At 42.3% G+C, this 18,856-nt stretch overlaps 1 protein-coding gene across 3 annotated transcripts in view; it reads right to left on the reverse strand.

Annotated features, from left to right (window-relative positions):
- clcc1 (chloride channel CLIC-like 1) overlaps positions 1-18,856 on the reverse strand; it is a 45,571-nt gene that overhangs the window by 3,856 nt on the left and 22,859 nt on the right. For 2 of the 3 annotated variants that reach the window (XM_059984666.1, XM_059984665.1), the window contains exons 6-10: positions 6,369-6,497; positions 5,357-5,456; positions 2,866-2,963; positions 2,650-2,796; positions 1,732-2,469 (exon numbers count right to left, since the gene is read on the reverse strand). In XM_059984666.1, coding sequence (XP_059840649.1) covers positions 1,732-2,469; positions 2,650-2,796; positions 2,866-2,963; positions 5,357-5,456; positions 6,369-6,497 — 1,212 coding nt within the window. The remainder of the gene's footprint in view (positions 1-1,731; positions 2,470-2,649; positions 2,797-2,865; positions 2,964-5,356; positions 5,457-6,368; positions 6,498-18,856) is intronic. The other variant, XM_059984667.1, reaches the window with a different exon arrangement.

The raw sequence follows: 18,856 nt of genomic DNA on the forward strand, positions 1-18,856 counted from the left end.
TCCCATTTATATATAAAATCTTCTGGTGTATTTTCTCCTATTTTATCTAGTTCTATTCTAATCCATGCCGGTCTATCTTTCTCAAAAAAAGATGCAATAAACCTAAGTTGATTTGCTTTATAATAATTCTTAAAATTTGGAAGTTGTAACCCTCCTAGATCAAATATTCATTTATTTATTGAAAAATTATCCAATGTTACATGTATTACTTGGAAAAAGTATGGGAGCCTCAGGATATTGCCTTCTACAAAAGCAAACTGGAGTCAGGTGTTCCAATCAATGAGATGGGATTGGAGGTGTGGGTTGCAGAGGTGCCCTACCCTATAAAAACATAGAACAATACAGCACAGTACAGGCCCTTTGGCCCACAATGTTGTGCTGACCCTTAAACCCTGCCTCCCATATAACCCTCCACCTTAAATTTCTCCATATACCTGTCTAGTAGTCTTTTAGTAGTAAATAAAAAAAAAACAGTCAGGTTACTAACAGAGCCTCCTCTTGTCCAGAAAGATCTGTTTATGTGCACCATGCCTTGATCAAAATAACTTTCAGAAGACCTCAGAAGAAGAAGAATTGTAGAGATGCGTGAAGCTGGAAAAGGCTACAAAAGCATTTCTAAAGACCCAAGTGTTCATCAGTCCACAGTAAGAGAAATTGACTACAAATGGAGGAAACTCAGTACTGTTGCTACTCTCTCTAGTAGTGGGTGTCCTGTAAAGATCTCACCAAGAACACAACGTGCAGTGCATAAGGAGGCGAAAAAGGACCCAAGGGTAACAGCAAACGACCTGCAGAATCTCTAGAACTTGAAGTCTCTGTGCATGTGTCAACTATAAGAAAGTCACTGAACAAGAACAGTGTTCATGGAAGAACACCACAGATGAAACCACTTATCTCCAAAAAAAATATTGCTGCACGTCTCAAGTCTGCAAAAGCCCTACCTGGATGTTCTACAATGCTTCTGGGACAATGTTCTGTGGACAGATAAGACAAAAATTGAACTACTTGGCAGAAAAATACATTGCTCCGTTGGCAGGTAAAAGAACTCTGCACATCAACACCAAAACCTCATTCCAACTGTGAAGCACTGTGGAAGGAGCATCATGGTTTGGGGCTGCTTTGCTGCCTCAGGTGCTGGACAGCTTGCAATTAGCGAGGGGAAAACTGAATTCAAAATGGTATCAAAACATTTTACAGGAGAATGTCAGGGTAGCAGTCCGTCACCTGAAGCTTAATAGAAGTTGGATAATACACCAAGACAAAAATCAGAAAGATGAGTAAATCAGCAATGGAATGGTTTAAAAAAAAAATGTGCTTTGGAATGGCTGAGTTGAAGTCCTAACCTTAATTCTATAGAAATGTTGTGGAAGGATGTGAAATAAGTAGTTCACGCAAGGAAGCCCACCAACATCCCAGAGTTGAAGCAGTTTTGTAGAGAGGAATGGCCTAAAATTCCTCTAAGCCAATGTGTGGAACTGATAAACAGTTACCAGAAATTTATGAAGAAATTGTGAAAATTCTACAGAGTTCACAAACTTTCTAGCACCACTGTACATGTTTGTTCATACAAAAGGCAGTATCAGTTTTTTTCTCTTCAATTTTAGGAACTGTTCTTTCCAAGATAATGTAATGATAACAAGCCATTTGTGTGTATTTTCCAACTTTTAAACAAAATTAATCTAAGGACTATTACCCAGGGATGCCCTGTACTATAATTTTACGGCAATTTACCTCTGTTCCCACAGTTTCTACGAAGGATTCCTCATTTTCACGTTTCTCTTGGAGATTCTTTTTATCAATAGGTTCCATGTCTGGGGTATTGTCTGATGGATGCTGTGGAAATGCACTAACAGACCTGTCAGCTATCCAGGGGTTCTTGAGAATTTCTCCATTTTTCTGCACACCCTTCTCCCCCGTTCTCATCTTATTGGAGTTGCTAGAAGGGAGGCGATTTGTATTCTTTCCTTGCAAAACACCAAGTTCATTCTGTCCAACAACCCCTCCAGCCTGATAAGCAACATTATGTTCCATGACAAATTTTGTATCATTTTGTAGATTTTCTCCAAGTGGCTGCTGATTTTCAGAACAATGCCTAGAAAAATAACGACCTGGTACTACTCTTCTACGTAGCTGATTGTCACCACTCCCATTTTCAGACACCCCAGATCTTTCCCAGTTCATTACATCTTCAACACCCTGTTGATTCATATTATTTTCTCTATCAGGACCTGTAACTGTAGACTGAGACTGTTCATTTTTGGCATCTCTTCTGGCATCAGGAACATATCGAGCATCCCCCCCCGCTTGACAATCCACACATCTTTCCCTTTGATAAAAGGTATCATGAGCGGGGTTTTGCGCTATATATGGCACATTATGGTGCACAATTGGAGGTCGTGAATAATCATCTGGATGGAATCTAGGTAAGCCATATCGAAAAACTGCATGAATACAGAAATAGCTGAATGCCTACAAAACAAAACCAGTAAAGAAAGGTAAATATGATTATACCAACTCCTACAACTCCAAAAATTAACATTACACTAAAACTTAATATAACAGTAGGATCTAATCAATAAATGAGCATTATTGCATGCAATTTTACTTTAATGATTGTTATATGATTTGTTTATTAAAACCAATACTCACAATAAAGGACAGAACTACCAAGCAGGCCACGTAAAACTGCAATAGCCATGGAAGTTCTTTAAGAATGTCTCGAAAAAACTGACTGATGGGTTTCCCGATATGATTCAAGGGTTCAGTGAACAGTGTTGTTAAAGTCAGCATCAGAGCCTGAAAAAGTACACAGGTTACATCACTGGAAACTTAAATTCTATGCACTATTATTTCTATTATTTTCACCTTGCTTGGTGGAACTTCCCAAACTGGATCTACCAGCAGGTCATTATAGAATTCTTCACATGGGTCATCCTGCAGAGTCCACGTTCGCCTGAACCATTCTGTTTGGGGAAAGATTTAAAAATTATATTCCAAGTTACTCCAAATTTGGGATCATTCTTAATCATCACAACATTCTGGCAAAATGTAAACATTCATGATATCAATCACCTGCTGCGAAATCTCGCTGGAAAACTCAGTTTAACAACCAAAAAAGAACAGCTAGGAAAGGCCAGAAAATGTGTAGCTCTTCTGAAAGTTACACACCTTATTATCACAAAGTTCACAGTAATGTTTCACGGTGTCTGATACTTCTGCTGCTTTGAAATATTTAAAAGATAAAATGTAGGAACTAAATGTAATCATCTAATCTTACTATTAAAGTAAAAAGGTGTTGAAAAAAGTATTACAATCTCCATTTGTGTTATTACCTATGATGTGCTTGTTGAGTTATTCTTTAGAGTTTAAAAGAGTGAGAGTAAGGATTGACAGGTGATGGGCAGGGAAGATGCTTCCCTAACTGAGGACTCAGGATTGAAAGCAAAGTTTGAGATGAAGGATAGGCTGTTTCAGATTGAGATCAGGAGGAACTTTTTTTCATTCAGAGAATCTGTACATTTGGAGCTCTCTCTGCTGGACAACTGTGGAAACTCTGCTGTTTTCATTAGTAGGCAAAGCACATTGGATTATTCTGGGCAATAGGGAATGAAGGCACATAGGGATAATGCTATAAAGTAGTGCTGAGGTAGAAAAGTATTCATGATATTGATATATAATGGAACAGACTTGAAAGGCCAAATGGCCAACTCCTGATCCTATGTTCAAATGGATCTTCATCTATTTATTCAATCATCAATAACATCAATAGGTGATGCCTCAAAAGACAGCATCCATCATTAAGGACCAACCAGTTCATGCCCTTTTCTCTTTGCTGACATTAGGGAAGAGGTAAAGGAGCCTGAAGTCACACACTCAGTGTTCTAGGAACAGCTTCTATCCCTACCCCTTCACCATCAGATTTCTAAATGGACCATGAACATTTTGACGTTGCATAACTTATTTCTTGTTGTAAATTATAGTAATTTTTAAAATGTATAGCACTGTACTGCCACTGCAAAACAAAAAATTTCATGTCTCTCCTGCTCTTTGTCGAAGATGGCACCAGCCACCAATGTGACTAATGGCGGTGTCCTGCAGACAGTTCATGAAACTACTTCTTATTTTAAACATACTTCTACTGTTATTCTGTGTGCAATTGGAGCCTGTAATTTACATTTTCAATATGTGTTCTTGGGCTGAGTGAATGATCTGGTGCTGTTACTGTCTCTGAGGGAGTTTGGTATGGTTGAGGGCAAAGTTGAGAACTGGCTCCATTACTTGGCAATCTTGCTGATTAAAGTGTTGAGCAAAATTTAAATCAACGAGGACAAGAGCAGAAGGTGAGCGGGTGTTCAGTGCTGTCTGCTTGTGTTTGTCCAGCCTCCCTCCCTCTCTGACACTGGTGCTGAATAAAGCAGCAGGAGTCTTCAGTCTTGGGCAAGGTTTCATCTGCACACTTGTGGATTGGACTTGTTTTCAGAGGACTCTGCAGTTCATTATATGTGTTTCTAGTTACTCCCTTTTTTTATTGCTATTTTGCATGATTTTGATTGGGGCACTTTGACACGGACTGGCTCTACGGCCTGCAATCAACAAACGACATAGAGTTAACTTGAACTGAACTACTATACAATGACTACGTCAAGGATTCTGTAGTTTGATGTTTAATATTCTGTGTGTTCTTCACTCATTTTTGCTGTTAGTGTGATTTGTTCTATCTTCTGCTCAGCGGATGTTTGTTTGTTTTTGAACAGGGGCCAAGGTGTTTCTTTGTTTTGTGGTTCCCTGCGGGAAGACTAAAGTCAGGGTTGTATACTGCATACATTCTTTGATGATAAATGTACTTTGAACATTTGATAATAAATTAGGTTCTGATTTTGATCTCAGCCCTAGTGGTCTACCTTTTACTTTGAGCCAATGACCCCCTGGTTCTAGGTTCTTCAGTCAGTGCAAGCATATTCCCTGCACCCTCCTGGTCTAGCCTTGCAAGAATTTTGTAAATGTTTAATGAATTGTTATTTTTCCATTCAAGTAACTTCACTGCTAACTTTATTTCATTTAATTCCAACAAAATTATCTGAGAACCAATTTGTACTTGGTCCTCTAGTCAGATAGCCACCAGTGCACCATTATAACCAAATATTCATAAGTATTACAGCCTCGAATGTTAATTCTGTGAAATAAAGTAATGAAAAGATTTTTTGTTGTCATTGCAGATGTGTATGCTTTATGACTAACATGACACAACCATTTTACATTCTGTGATACTGTCACTCTTAACAAAAGTAAAATCATTAGAGGTATTGCATGAGAATGGTAACCTCTATGACTAAAAGCTTCATTATAAAGTACTCACCAACCAGACTACCTTTCCAATTCATTTTTTCGACCCCTGCACATACAGGTTTATCAAATTCCCACTTGGCTACATTAGCCTGTCGCTTAGCAAAAGCTGTCTGCAAAAATAAAGCACATTGTATTAATCTTAAGATTGTACGATATGCAATTTTTCATCACACAACCAATAGAAGAAGAAAGAAGTATTGATACATATGCCAGCATTTTCAAATAATCACTTTTTTTGCAAATAATTATTTCCTTATTTTAACATGGACAACATGAAGCATCATCTTTTTCTGATATTTAATTCGAAAGATCATCTCATATCGCCTCAGGGACAGATGGTATAAGTCAGTATCCATACTGTTTCAAAAGGTTAGCTTCAATATTATCTTAGCCACTAATTTATATTTCCTCTTGCATTCCTGTCCTACTAACCCAATTTTGAGAATGCTAATACAGTGCCAAATCAACAGAAATTTTGTGCCACCACCAAAATTTGTTTAAACCCAAATGAAGTAATCCTCTTTCAGCAATTGAAATGATGATTAGTAAAGGCATTATAGGTTAAAGCCTCTGGAATCCTGTGGACAGGTACAAAGCCTAATAGACAATGACCTGCAAGCTAATCATTCCCTTGGTAAGTACATGAATATGCATGTAAACCAAAAGCATTTTATGAAGAAGCCTCATGAGTCAAACTAATAATTATAAATTAGTTGATAAATAAATGCAAAGTCCCAGTATAAAATGGAATACTGGCTGGCTGCACAGTGATACAACAAGGACAAGGACAGTGGCTCCATCACAGTTCTAGCAACGAGTTCAATTCTGACCTAAGGTGCTATCAATGGGAATGTGGGTAGAATAAAATTAGTGCAAATAGGCACTGTTGGTTAGCTTGGGCTCGTTGGGCCAAGAGGTTGTTTCCATGTCACATGATGCTGTACTTTACACAAATATTTAAAGTCAAAACTAAGCAAAATTTTATCAGAAGTTTAAAGAAGCAAAATCATAGCCTTCCATACCTTATACAAATATACCCAGTTCCACCCAAAACTAATCAAAAAGCAGAATAATATGAAATGATAGGGTCGTTTCAAAGTTGCCCATGCCAGATGAACAATTGCAATAATACAAAGTATGCAGATCAGGAGCTGAAAAGGAAAGGCAAAAACAATCACTTACAGTCAAAACCAGTAATTCCAGTTAACGCACAACACTTTTCACTTCACTTGCACTTAATAATAATATATTTCACTGAGAGATTGCAAGGCTATTTCCTATCCTTTGATGAGACTCAATTGTTAGAGTGATTTTTGGGGTTAACACTTGTAGCAAATAACTTTAGCTGACTTAGTCTACTAGCCTTCATATTCAAATATGAATTATCATTATACTTTATTGTCACCAAACAATTGATACTAGAGCGTACAATCATCACAGTGATATTTGTTTCTGCACTTCGTTCTCCCTGAATTATGAATTAAATTTAAAATGCATCTCTGAACAAGGAGTTCCTAAGAACCATGAACCAAGTTAATTGGCAGAACAGGCATGCTGATTTAAATTCATTACTTGTGTGTGTTTAGATGTCTGTAACATAGGTGTGAAGAGGGAGGTGTATTGGTATTTGAACCAACAATTTGAACCAGGTATTTGAAACTGTTACATGTAGTTCAAAGGAAGCATTATAAATATGGATCTGGTGGGATTAACCTGAATTTGTCTTGATCTTCAGCATATCAAATGTTCTGTAGTGTTGGGTCAAGCAGAGTCTCCCTCTTTCTCTCTTGTGACTCCAAGGCTGTCAGCTTATTTGTGATATTTTGTTGAATAAAGAGACTGCTTCATATCTATCTGTACTTCTCTCTGGTGACTTCATTCATGTAACAACATGGATCATAAAAAGCATGGAAGTCAGGATGAAATGGAACTAGAAAGAGTTAAATTAGATTAGATGAGTGTTGCTTTGAAGCTATGCAACTCATGGCTGTGCTGTCATTACAGTGACTTGAGTTAGTTTGTGCATAACCTTGATTTCCAGCTTAGTTTAGTATGAACCCTGCTAGTGTTACAAACCCCATAACTGGGTGTCTTACAGCAAAGATGGAAATGTCCGTTGGAGTTTGGCAATACTATTTTCAACAGTATTTATTAGTAAAAATACACAAAAATAATATCAATATAAATATACAGATAATATATGTCATCAATACTAAACCTAAAAGTGCAGGTATAATAATAATTAATAAGAAATAAGCTCTATCATTGTCTAGGGGATAATGAATTGTCAGATGGAAATATAAAGTTCAGTTCAGTTCATGCAGGCTGCGGTAATTGTTAGTCACTGTGTTGCAATTGTTGGAGAGAGAGAGAGAGAGAGAGAGAGAGAGAGAGAGAGAGAACAGTAACAGCTATTGTCTTGCCAATTTTCCTTTATGATCTTGATCTGTCGATGTGTTGTTGTTGTGGCCATTCACTTATGACCCCCTCCATCCTTTAGCTAGACCATTCTTCCTTGGTAGACTCATCACCCAGGCAAGGGTGGACACACACACAAGCTCCCACCGGTCTCGTAGCGTTTCTCCTGGTGCGTCTGAGGGGTGTTCCCCAGACCTTACTTTTATCCTCACTCTCGGGGTCTCAGGTGTCAATGAATAGAACAGTACCAAGTACACAAACCTTCTCCAAAAGACAATAGCAGTAATCAATGGTTCCGCTCTCTTTTGTTGGTAGGAGACATTCCACTCTGTGTATCTCTGAGTTGTCTCTCTCTCATTAATTTTCATGAGCTGTTATCAATAACAACTGCCCTGGCAGAGTCCCTTTTGTCTCTCTGACTTCCTTGATAACAGCATCGAAATAGTAGCGATTTGTGATTCTCCAAAAGGGGGGGGGGGGGCAATGGTGATTCTGTACCCTTCTGCCCATCAGAATTGTTCATCATTCGTAACACTAGTAAGATCATTGATAAAAAATCAACCCTTTGCACAATCACAATAACTGACAATTCTATGAAGAATACACTGCATTATTGGTGGTCATCCATCAGATGAGATAGTACACCAAGACAGACACAGGTTATTGGTTTCTTAGAAGCATTAATTTATTTTCGGTATTGTTGAATTTACTCATATGTACAAATGCAGGTGCACAGGTACATTGAAATCACAGGCACATAGTATATAAGCAACTCACAAGAAAAATACAAATTCAATACAAATTATACACAATTCTGACAAGAATACGATTAGGATAGAAAAACAAAGTACACTTTAATGCAAAATGATTGAAGTGCTCATAGCATTGTTAAACTGTAGGATTAGGAGTTTACCAATTGGTTCAAAAATGAAATAATTGAAGGAAATTAACGGTTCTTGAACTGGTGGTGAAGGACTTCAAGGCTTCTCTACCTCCTGCCCGATGATAATTACAAGAAGATGATATGAACCGGATGGTGGAGATTTTTGATAGTGTATGTTTCCTTCTTGAACAGTGCCTCCTGTAGAAACTACCAGTGGAGGGAAGGGATGTGCCTGGGATGCATTGGGCAGAATACAGTGTGTTCCTGCGCCATACATGACCATAATGCAATCAGTCCAGATACCTCCAACAGTACATCTATAGAGGTTTGTTAAGAGTATTCACTGACAAGCCAAATGTTCTATGAAAGATGCTTGTGTGCCTTCTTTGTGATTGCACCTACGTGTTTGCCCAGGACTGATCATCCAATATGCCAACACCCAGGACTTTATAGTTGTTGACCCTCTCCACCACCGATGCCCCAGTGTAGACTGGTGCATGTTCACCCCCCCCCGTTTCCTTTCCTGAAATAAACAATCAGCTCTTTAAATAACACACACAAAACGCTGGTGGAACACAGCAGGCCAGGCAGCATCTATAAGGAGAAGCACTGCCGACGTTCTAGATGAAGCCACACTCAGGTTGGAGAAACAAAACCTTATATACCAGCTGGGTAGCCTCCAACCTGATGGCATGAACATTGACTTCTCTAACCTCTGTTAATGTCCCTCCTCCCCTTCTTACCCCATCTGATATATTTAGTTTTTCCCCCCCCTCCTTTTTTTTCTCTCTCTGCCCATCACTCTACCTGTTCTCCATCTCCCTCTGGTGCTCCCCTCCCTCGTTCTTTCTCCTGAGGCCTCCCGTCCCATGATCCTTTCCCTTCTCCAGCTCTATATCCCTTTCGCCAATCACCTTTCCAACTCTTAGCTTCACCCCACCCCCTCCAGTCTTCTATCATTTTGCATTTCCCCCTCCCCCCACCACTTTCAAATCTCTTAGTATCTTTCCTTTAACGTCGACAGTGCTTCTCCTTATAGATGCTGCCTGGCCTGCTGTGTTCCACCAGCATTTTGTGTGTGTTGCTTGAACTTCCAGCATCTGCAGATTTCCTCATGTTTGCTCTTTAAAATCAGCTCTTTAGTTTGTTGTCATGTGTACCAAAATACAGTGAGAAGTATTTGTTTGATGCCACCCAGCAGGTCACTCTATACACAAGTTCAAAGTAGTAAAAAAGGAAAACAGAATGCAGAGCACTGTTACAGTTGATTTAAGACATCAAGTGTTGTGTTCACCTTTTAGTGTATGATAGGTCCATTCAAGAGTCTGACACAGTGAGTTAGAAGCTCTCAAGTGTTTATTTCTTCTGCCTGATGGGAGAAGGGAGGAGACAATGACCAGAGTGGGAGAGGTTCTTGATTATGTTGGTTGCTTTCCCAAGGCAGTGTCCACAGAGGGAGGTTGGTTTTTGTGATTGACTGGGCTGTGGTCACAATTAAGTTCTTACAGTCTGAGGCAGGATAGTTACCATACCAAACCGGGATGCATCCAGATTGGATGCTTTCTATGGCATATCTGCACAAATTAGTGAGGGTCACTGGGGACATGCTGAACTTCTTTAGCCTTCTGAGGAAGTAAAGATGTCAGTGTGCTATGTTGGTAGCAGCATCCATGTGGTTGGTCCAGGACAAACTCTCAACCCTTTCCACATCAGAAGGATTGAGCTGATGCAATCAAATGCATGTACTCCACCACACTCCCAGGTCAATAAGCAGATTGTTCTGTTTGCTGACATGCAGCACAGTAACAGGCCCCTCTGTCCCCTATGTCTGTGCCGAGCATGACACCAAGTTAAACTAGTCCCTTCTGCCTGTACATTCGGCACGGATTAGAAGGGCCGAGATGGCCTGTTTCTGTGCTGTAATTGTTATATGGTTATTATCTATATTCATGTGTCTATCCAGAGGCCTCTGAATGCCACTGCCCTATCAGCTTCCAGTACCATTCCTGGCAGCAGATTCCAAGCACCTATCACTTTGTGTGGAGAACCTGCCTTAAACAAATCCTTTAAACTTTCCTCCCCTTATCTTAAAGCTATGCCATCTAGTATTCAACATTTCTGTTTTGGCTATCTACCTTATCTAGGCCTCTCATAATTTGATAATCTTCTACCAGGTCTCTGGCTCAGCTACTGAAGCTCAGATAAATCAATTCTAGTTTGTCCAATTCTCCTTGTAGCTGATAAACTCAAATCCAAACAGCAGCCTTGTAAATCTCTTCTACACATTCTCCAAAGCTTCTACATCTTTCCTATAACGGGGCAACTAGAACTGCATGCGATACTCCATGCATTCTAAACAATGCTTTATACAACACGTTTTCCTGACTCCTATACTCTCTGCTCCTAGTGACAAAAGCACATAGAGCAGGTATGTGATTCTGAGGCTTTATAAAGCAATAGTGAGACCTCACCTTGAATATTGTGAACAGTTTTGTGTTGCTCATCCAAGAAAAGATGTGATGGCATTGGAGAGGGTTCAGAGAAGGTTCACAAGGATGATTCTGGGAATGAAAGAGAGGCCATATGAGGAATGTTTGATGGCTCTGGGTCCGTACTCGTTGGAATTTAGAAGGATGAAGGGTGATCTCACTGAATCCTTTCAAATGTTGAAAGGCCTTGATAGAGTAGATGTTTCCCATGGTGGGGAGTCTAGGACAAGAGGGCACCATCTCAGGATAGATGGGTGGGTAAAACAGAAAGTGGAGAAATTTTTTCAGCCAGAGGGTGGTGTGTTTGTGGAATTTGTTACCACATGCAGCAGTGGTGGCCAGGTTATTGGGTGTATTTAAGGCAGAGATTGATAGGTTCTTAATTGGCCATTGCATCAAAGGTCATGGGGAGAAGGCTGAGGAGGGGATAAAAAAGGATCAGCCATGATTGAATGGCAAAGCAGACTCGATGGGCCAAAAGGCGTAATTCTGCTCCTATGTCTTATGGTCTTATATGCTATACATCCTCTTTACCACCTTATCTACTTGCATTGCCACTTCCAGGGAGATATGAATTTGTACCCCAAGATCCCCAAGATACATCAATGCTGTTATGAGTCCTGCCATTAACTGTATACTTTCTGCTTACATTTGACTTCCCGAAGTGCAACAGGTCTTATGTTCCACGGGTGGTGGATCAGCAGGTGCCTCTGGCTCGTCCAGACGTGTGTTGACACACTCATGGTCGTGTTGCATCGCCGGAGCATGGTAGCAGAATCTTCCATATCTCAGTGGGCAGTTTAAGGCAAACTGCCAAAATACGTTCAAATTTACCCCCTATTGATTGTTGACTTCAGAAGGAGTAGCGGACCGCACAACCCCATCTACATCAGTGGTGCGCAGGTGGAACAGGTCAAAAGCTTTAAGTTCCTCGGGGTGAATATCACAAATGACTTGACTTGGTCTAACCAAGCAGAGTCCACTGCCAAGAAGGCCCATCGGTGCCTTTACTTCCTGAGAAAGCTGAAGAAATTTGGCATGTCCCCTAAAACACTAATTTTTATAGATGCACCATAGAAAGCATTCTTCTAGGGTGCATCACAACCTGGTATGGAAGTTGTTCTGCTCAAGACCAGAAGAAGCTGCAGAAGATCATGCATAGCCCAGCACATCACACAAACCAATCTTCCATCTTTGGACTCACTTTACACCGCACGCTGTCGGAGCAGTGCTGCCAGGGTAATCAAGGACAAGACCCACCCAGCCAAAACCCACTTCCCTCTGGGAGAAGGTTCAGGAGCTTGAAGATTTATATGGCTAGATTTGGGAACAGCTTCTTTCCAACTGTGATAAGACAGAACGGATCCTGACCCAGATCTGGGCAGTACCTTCCAAATATCCGGACCTGACTTGCACAACCTTACCTCCCTTTTCCTATTTTCTAATTATGATTTATAATTTAAATTTTTTATTAAATTTACTTTGATTTGTACTTCAGGGAGCGCGAAGCACAGTATCAAATATTGCTGTGATGATTATACGCTCTAGTATCAACTGTTTGGTGACAATAAAGTATTATCTATGATAAAAGTCTTTTCTCCCTGTACCAAAATGCGGAATGGGCTTTGTTAAGGAGACATTTGTGTGCACCATGGTAGACGCAAACAAACTATACAGAATGAAGGTCAATAGGAACTCAAGAGCGCTTTACACCACGATGGGAGGTAGGAATAGGTGAATTGACCAATGAGTGTGGAACGCTGTTGAGAGACTGACTGAGCAGTTGTGGTGTCAGGAATGAAATCACCTGGCACTCGTAACGGCTGTCTGCGTACCCACTCAGCCACAGATGACTGTAGATCCTCTTTTGGAGCTGTTCTGAGCCCCAGCAGGACCCATGGGAGATTATCACACCAACACTCATCAGTCAGGGAAGCCCTCAGAGCAACTCTTAAAGGAACGATGAAACTGCTTGCATAAGCCATTGGACAGCTAGTGATATACCATGGTGTGATGTAGCAACACCGAGTTCTGGGCCATTACAGCCCAAAGGTTTGACATGAATTGGGGACTGTGGTCAGAGGAAGTACCAGATGTGGTGCCAATCCAGGTGTTGATGAACACCTGAGCCACGTCTGCAGCTGTTGTCGATGCTGGGGGGACAAGCTCTGGCCACCCAGTGGTATTGTCCACCATGGTAAGGGGGGAGAGGACCAAGAAGGTCCACATTGACATGGTCAAACCGTCGCACAGGGACCTTAAAAGGTGCCAATGGTGCCAGGACACGATGGTTAATTTTTGTCCAATGGCACTCCACATAGGCTGCAGTTCAATCACTCATATCCTTTCAAAGGCTGTGCCACGCAAACTTTAGTGCAACCAGTTTCTGTGAGGCTGTAAGAGACCATGTACGGAGTCAAAAACTGTCCACCTCCAGTCTGAGGACACGATGGGGCGAGGGCGACTGGTTGAGACATCGCACAGGAGAGAAATCCCAAATACCCTGAACTTATGTCAGGCAACTACAGGCCTGTGACTACTGTACAATAAGCCTGGACGTCTGGGTCTGCAGTTTGGTAGGCTGCCATGTCGGTATAGTCAACCCCTATGTGTATGACCCGAACGGCTGGCTGTGAGAGCTGATCAGCCACAGCGTCATTTTTCCCCTAGCTACACTGTGAACTCGGATACATAGGCCAGATGGCATTACTGCTGTGAGGACCATGGGTCTGATATTTTGGTCATCATGTGCACGAGGGGTTTGTGGTCAACGGACACTGTGAAATGGTGATCCTCTAGGAGAAAACAAAAACAGCAGACAGCCAGATGGAGACTACAAAGCTCACAGTCAAACGTGCTGTACTTCCTTTCGGGGGGGTCAGAGCTGGTGGATGAAGAAGGCAAGCAGCTGCCATGTGCCTCTGATCAATGTCCCATTAGTCTGGATCCTGGTCCAGTGAGGTTTTGTTGCTCTTTGCCTTCTCATCAATAGACAATGCAGGCAGCACACTCACCTGATCATCCACGTCACACAGGAAGAGTCGCCCTGAAAGGGTGTGTGTAACAGATGACCCTGGCAGCTGGAACCTGATGTCCTGATGTGCTGGCACTCTCAAAGCTGCAAGGTGGTTGGCACTTCCTAGCATTTATACCAAGGTGAGCCTGGTAAAAACACAGACCTGGCGTAGTCTGCTTTGCAGCATTAGTTAACATTCTGCTTCATGTACTTACGTTGGAGGCCTTGCTGACCGGACTTACTGAGGCCGGGAAATGAGGAGGAATTATGCACCGTTGCCTGGCCGAGTGTAGACTATCAGCCATTATAGTCCTTCACAGGTTCATTAGCAAGGGCTATGCAAACTGGATCAGGCATTTGCTGCATGAAGAGCTCTTTAAAAATGAAACAAGGATGGTGATTTCCCAGGAGAGACACAGCATGTGATCCATTAGCTCCGAAGGTTTAGCATTGCTGAGACCAGGCAAGGAGAGCAACTGTTTGGCACACTCACACTCTGATGGTCCAAAAGTTTGTGACGTTTCACCGACCAATATTTATTGTGTTCAAGCGAATGCTCTTGTAGCTGTAGAATTACTGAACAACATTACTGAGGCATGATGATTTCTTGCAGTGTGAGCAAATGAGGAGATCTACAGATGCTGGAAATTCAAACAACAACACACACAAAATGCTGGTGGAACACAGCAGGCCAGGCAGCATCTATAGGAGAAGCACTGTCAACGTTTCGGGCCGAGACCCTTCGTCAGGACTAACTGAAAGAAAAGATAGTAAGAGATTTGAAAGTAGTGGGGGGAGGGGGAAATGTGAAATGATAGGAGAAGACCGGAGCGGGTGGAATGATCCAACAGGATCCCACTACCAAGCACATCTTTCCCTCCCACTCTTTCTGCTTTCCACAGGGATCGCTCCCTAAGTGACTCCCTTGTCCACTCGTCCCCCCCATCCCTTCCCACCGATCTTCCCCCGGCACTTATCCTTGTAAGCAGAACAAGTGCTACACCTGCCCTTACACTTCCTCTCTCACCACCATTCAGGACTCCAGACAGTCCTTCCAGGTGAGGTGACACTTCACCTGTGAGTTGGCTGGTGTGGTATACTGCGTCTGGTGCTCCCGGTGTATCCTTTTATATATTGGTGAGACCCGACGCAGACTGGGAGACCGTTTCGCTGAACACCTACGCTCGGTCCGCCAGAAAAAGCAGGATCTCCCAGTGGCCACACATTTTAATTCCACGTCCAATTCCCATTCCAATATGTCTATCCATGGCCTCCTCTACTGTCAAAATGAATCCAAACTCAGGTTGGAGGAACAACACCTTATATACCGGCTGGGTAGCCTCCAACCTGATGGCATGAACATTAACTTCTCTAACTTCCGTTAATGCCCTTCCTCCCCTTCTTACCCCATCCCTGACATATTTAGTTGTTTGCCTGTTCCGCATCTCCCTCTGGAGCATCCCCCCACCCTCCTTTCTTTCTCCCAAGGCCTCCTGTCCCATGATGTTTTCCCTTCTCCAGCTCTGTATCACTTTCACCAATCACCTTTCCATCTCTTAGCTTCACCCCACCCCCTCCGGTCTTCTATCATTTTGCATTTCCCCCTCCCCCCACTACTTTCAAATCTCTTACTATCTTTCCTTTTGGTTAGTCTTGACGAAGGGTCTCGGCCCGAAACATTGACAGTGCTTCTTCCTATAGATGCTGCCTGGCCTGCTGTGTTCCACCAGCATTTTGTGTGTTGTTCTTGCAGTGTGAATTGGGCCTCAGCTTGTACAAACCAAGCAACTGTATTTTGCTCCCAAAACGCCGGTAGTTTTAATGTGACTGAGTTAGCTGACATGTTCAATAACTCTGGAATTGTCCTAGAGCACTGGGATCACCAGTGAAGGATGTCACATATAAAATGGTGTGAAGTGTTTAATAAACACTGTACCATATTTTATTGAACTCCAAAACGTGAACAGAAAGTGTGCTTAAACCCTTGATGTTATTACAGCATCACGTCTGACCAACTTCTTAAAGTGAAACCCTAACTCAATGTCAGTGGTTGTGAATTATGTACATTTCCTCCAATTACATTACCCTACAACTTCAAAAGAGTCATAACAACAGAAGAAAAAAACAACTAAACTTAACATTTATTCCAGTTGAAGGAAATATAGTTTGACATAGTGCTAGGGTTGTTCAGATTGGTTCAAGATACTGCTGGCAGCGGGGAAGAGGCTGTGTTGCTGAATCTTGAGATGTGGGCCTTCTGGTTTCTATACCTCCTGCCTGATGGCAGCGAGCAGAAGAGGCAACGAGCCAGATGGTGAGGGCCCTTAGTAATGAATGTTACCTTCCTGAGACATCAGCTCTTGTGTTGTACCCAGGATGGAACCGGCTGAGTCCACTACTCTGGACAGTGTCTTCCATTGCTGTGCATCCCAGGCTGTGATATGACCAGTCCATATCCCTGCACATTAAATACTTCTATCATATTTGCCTCCACCACCACCTCTGCCAGAGCCTTTCAGGCACTCACCACTCTCTGTATAAACGAACTTCCCCCAACATCTCTCTGAACCTTCCTCTTCAATTCAAATACATTCTGCCTAGTAGTTCAAAGTAAAATTTATTATCAAAGTACGTATTTGTCACCACATATAACACAGATTCTTTTTTTTGAGGTCATACATTAGCAAATCTATAAAACAATTTCTGTGAACAGTCTGTGCAAACGTAGATGCAAATAAGTAGCATGGCCTGGGGGTGGTGGGGGGACGAGGATCTTTGATCTTGGATGCTGTTTTTCTACGCGACGTAGATGTGTTCTATGGTTGGGAGCACTTTATCCAGATGTAATGGGACAAAGCAACTACCTTTTGTAGGATTTTCTACTCAAAAGGCATTGGTCTTCCCATACCAAGCTGTAAAGCAGCCAGTCAGCACACTTGCCACCACAAATCGATAGAAGTTTGCCAAGGTTTCCAAAGACATTCTGGACCTCTGCAAGTAGAGGTGTTGTCGTGCTCTCTCACAATAATATTTATATGATGGATCCGGGACAGTCACTATCACTCTGAGATTGTGACACCCAGGAATTTTACGTTATTGACACTCTCCGCCTCTGATCCTCAGATGATTAAGGCTCATGGATCTGGTTTCCCTCACCTGAAGTCGACACTCAGTTCCTTGGTCTTATTGACATTGAGTAAGGGTTGTTATTACACAAGACAAGTTTTCAATGTCCCTCTTATATGCTGATTCATCACCCACTTTGATACAGCCCACAACAGTGATATCATCAGCAAACTTGTGTACGATATTGGATCTGTACTTAGCCACATGGTCGTAGGTGTAAAGTGAGTAGAGCAGTAAGTACATATCCTTGCGGTGCTCATTTGCCAATGGAGACTGTGGAGGAGATGTTTTTGCCGATTCAAACTGGCTGGGGTCTACAAGTGAAGAAATCCAGTATCCAATTGCACAAAGGGGTATTGAGGCACAGGTCTTGGAGATTACTGATTAGTCTTGAGGGAATAACTGCCAAGCTGTAATCACTAAAGAATATCCTGATGTATGTATCTTTGCTGTCCAGATGTTCCAGGGTTGTGTGAAGAGATAAAGGGATAGCATCTGCTGGTAGGCATATTGGAGCTGATCCAAGTCACCATTCAGATAGGAGCTGATATGCTTCAACACCAGCCTCTCAAAACACTTCATCACTGTGGATGTAAGTGCTACTGGGTGAGTCATTCAGACAGGTTACCACATTCTTCTTGGGCACCGGTACGATTGAAGCAGGTGGGTAGCACACACTGCAGCAGCGAGAGGTTGAGGCATGAGCACACCGGCCAACTGGTCGGCACAGGTCCTCGGCCAGGAACTCCATCGAGACCAGATGCTTTCCCTCTATTCCAAGCAACATTCTGGTAAACCTCTTCTGAACTCTCTCCATAGCTTCCATATAATAGGGTGACCAGAAATAAATGCAAAACAGGCAGTCCCTGAGTTACGAACGTCCGACTAATGGACAACTCATACTTATGAACCGAGGAAGGAGAACGCCTTCCGCCATTTTAAGTCAAATTGTGACATCGTCCACCATTTTAAGTCATTGCCGTTGACACTGTGTTGAGTGTTTAACTTTGTATTTGGCTAAAATTTTTCTTAGTAAGATTCACCCTGACCCTGCTCCCCCCGCCCCCACCATTCCGGTCAGCTGGTGGCGCAGTGAGATCAGCAATGGCTGGAGAATGGAGGTTCCCGAGTTTGATCCAATGACAGATCGCTCCCATGCCAGTGACTCCCATATCATCCGTGCCAGGTTGATTTCGAGCTCGCAACTTGACCTCGTAAAAAAAACACTGCCACCTCCAGTTTAAATTCCCACGCAGAATATTGTGGAGGATCAAATACCCAAACCCAGCACAGCCCCCACTTGTCCCATTTAGCCTGTCGCAGTGCGGTGGTCCTTAGGACCCAGTGGACCTCGAGAGCCGGAGCAGCTCGGGACCCGCCGCCCGCAGTATTTCTGTTCCATTGACTGGAAGCGATCATGATTGAAAATAAAGTGGAAATAATAAAGCATTTGGAAAGAGGTGAAACGCCATTGGTCATTGGAAAAGCATTAGGCTACAGTCGGTCAACGATCGGAACAATTTGAAAGGATAAAGTGAGAATAATGGAGCATTTGAAAGGCCCTGCCCTGATGAAAGT

The sequence above is a fragment of the Hypanus sabinus genome, chromosome 11 (assembly GCF_030144855.1).
Source record: "Hypanus sabinus isolate sHypSab1 chromosome 11, sHypSab1.hap1, whole genome shotgun sequence".
NCBI lineage: Eukaryota > Metazoa > Chordata > Chondrichthyes > Myliobatiformes > Dasyatidae > Hypanus > Hypanus sabinus.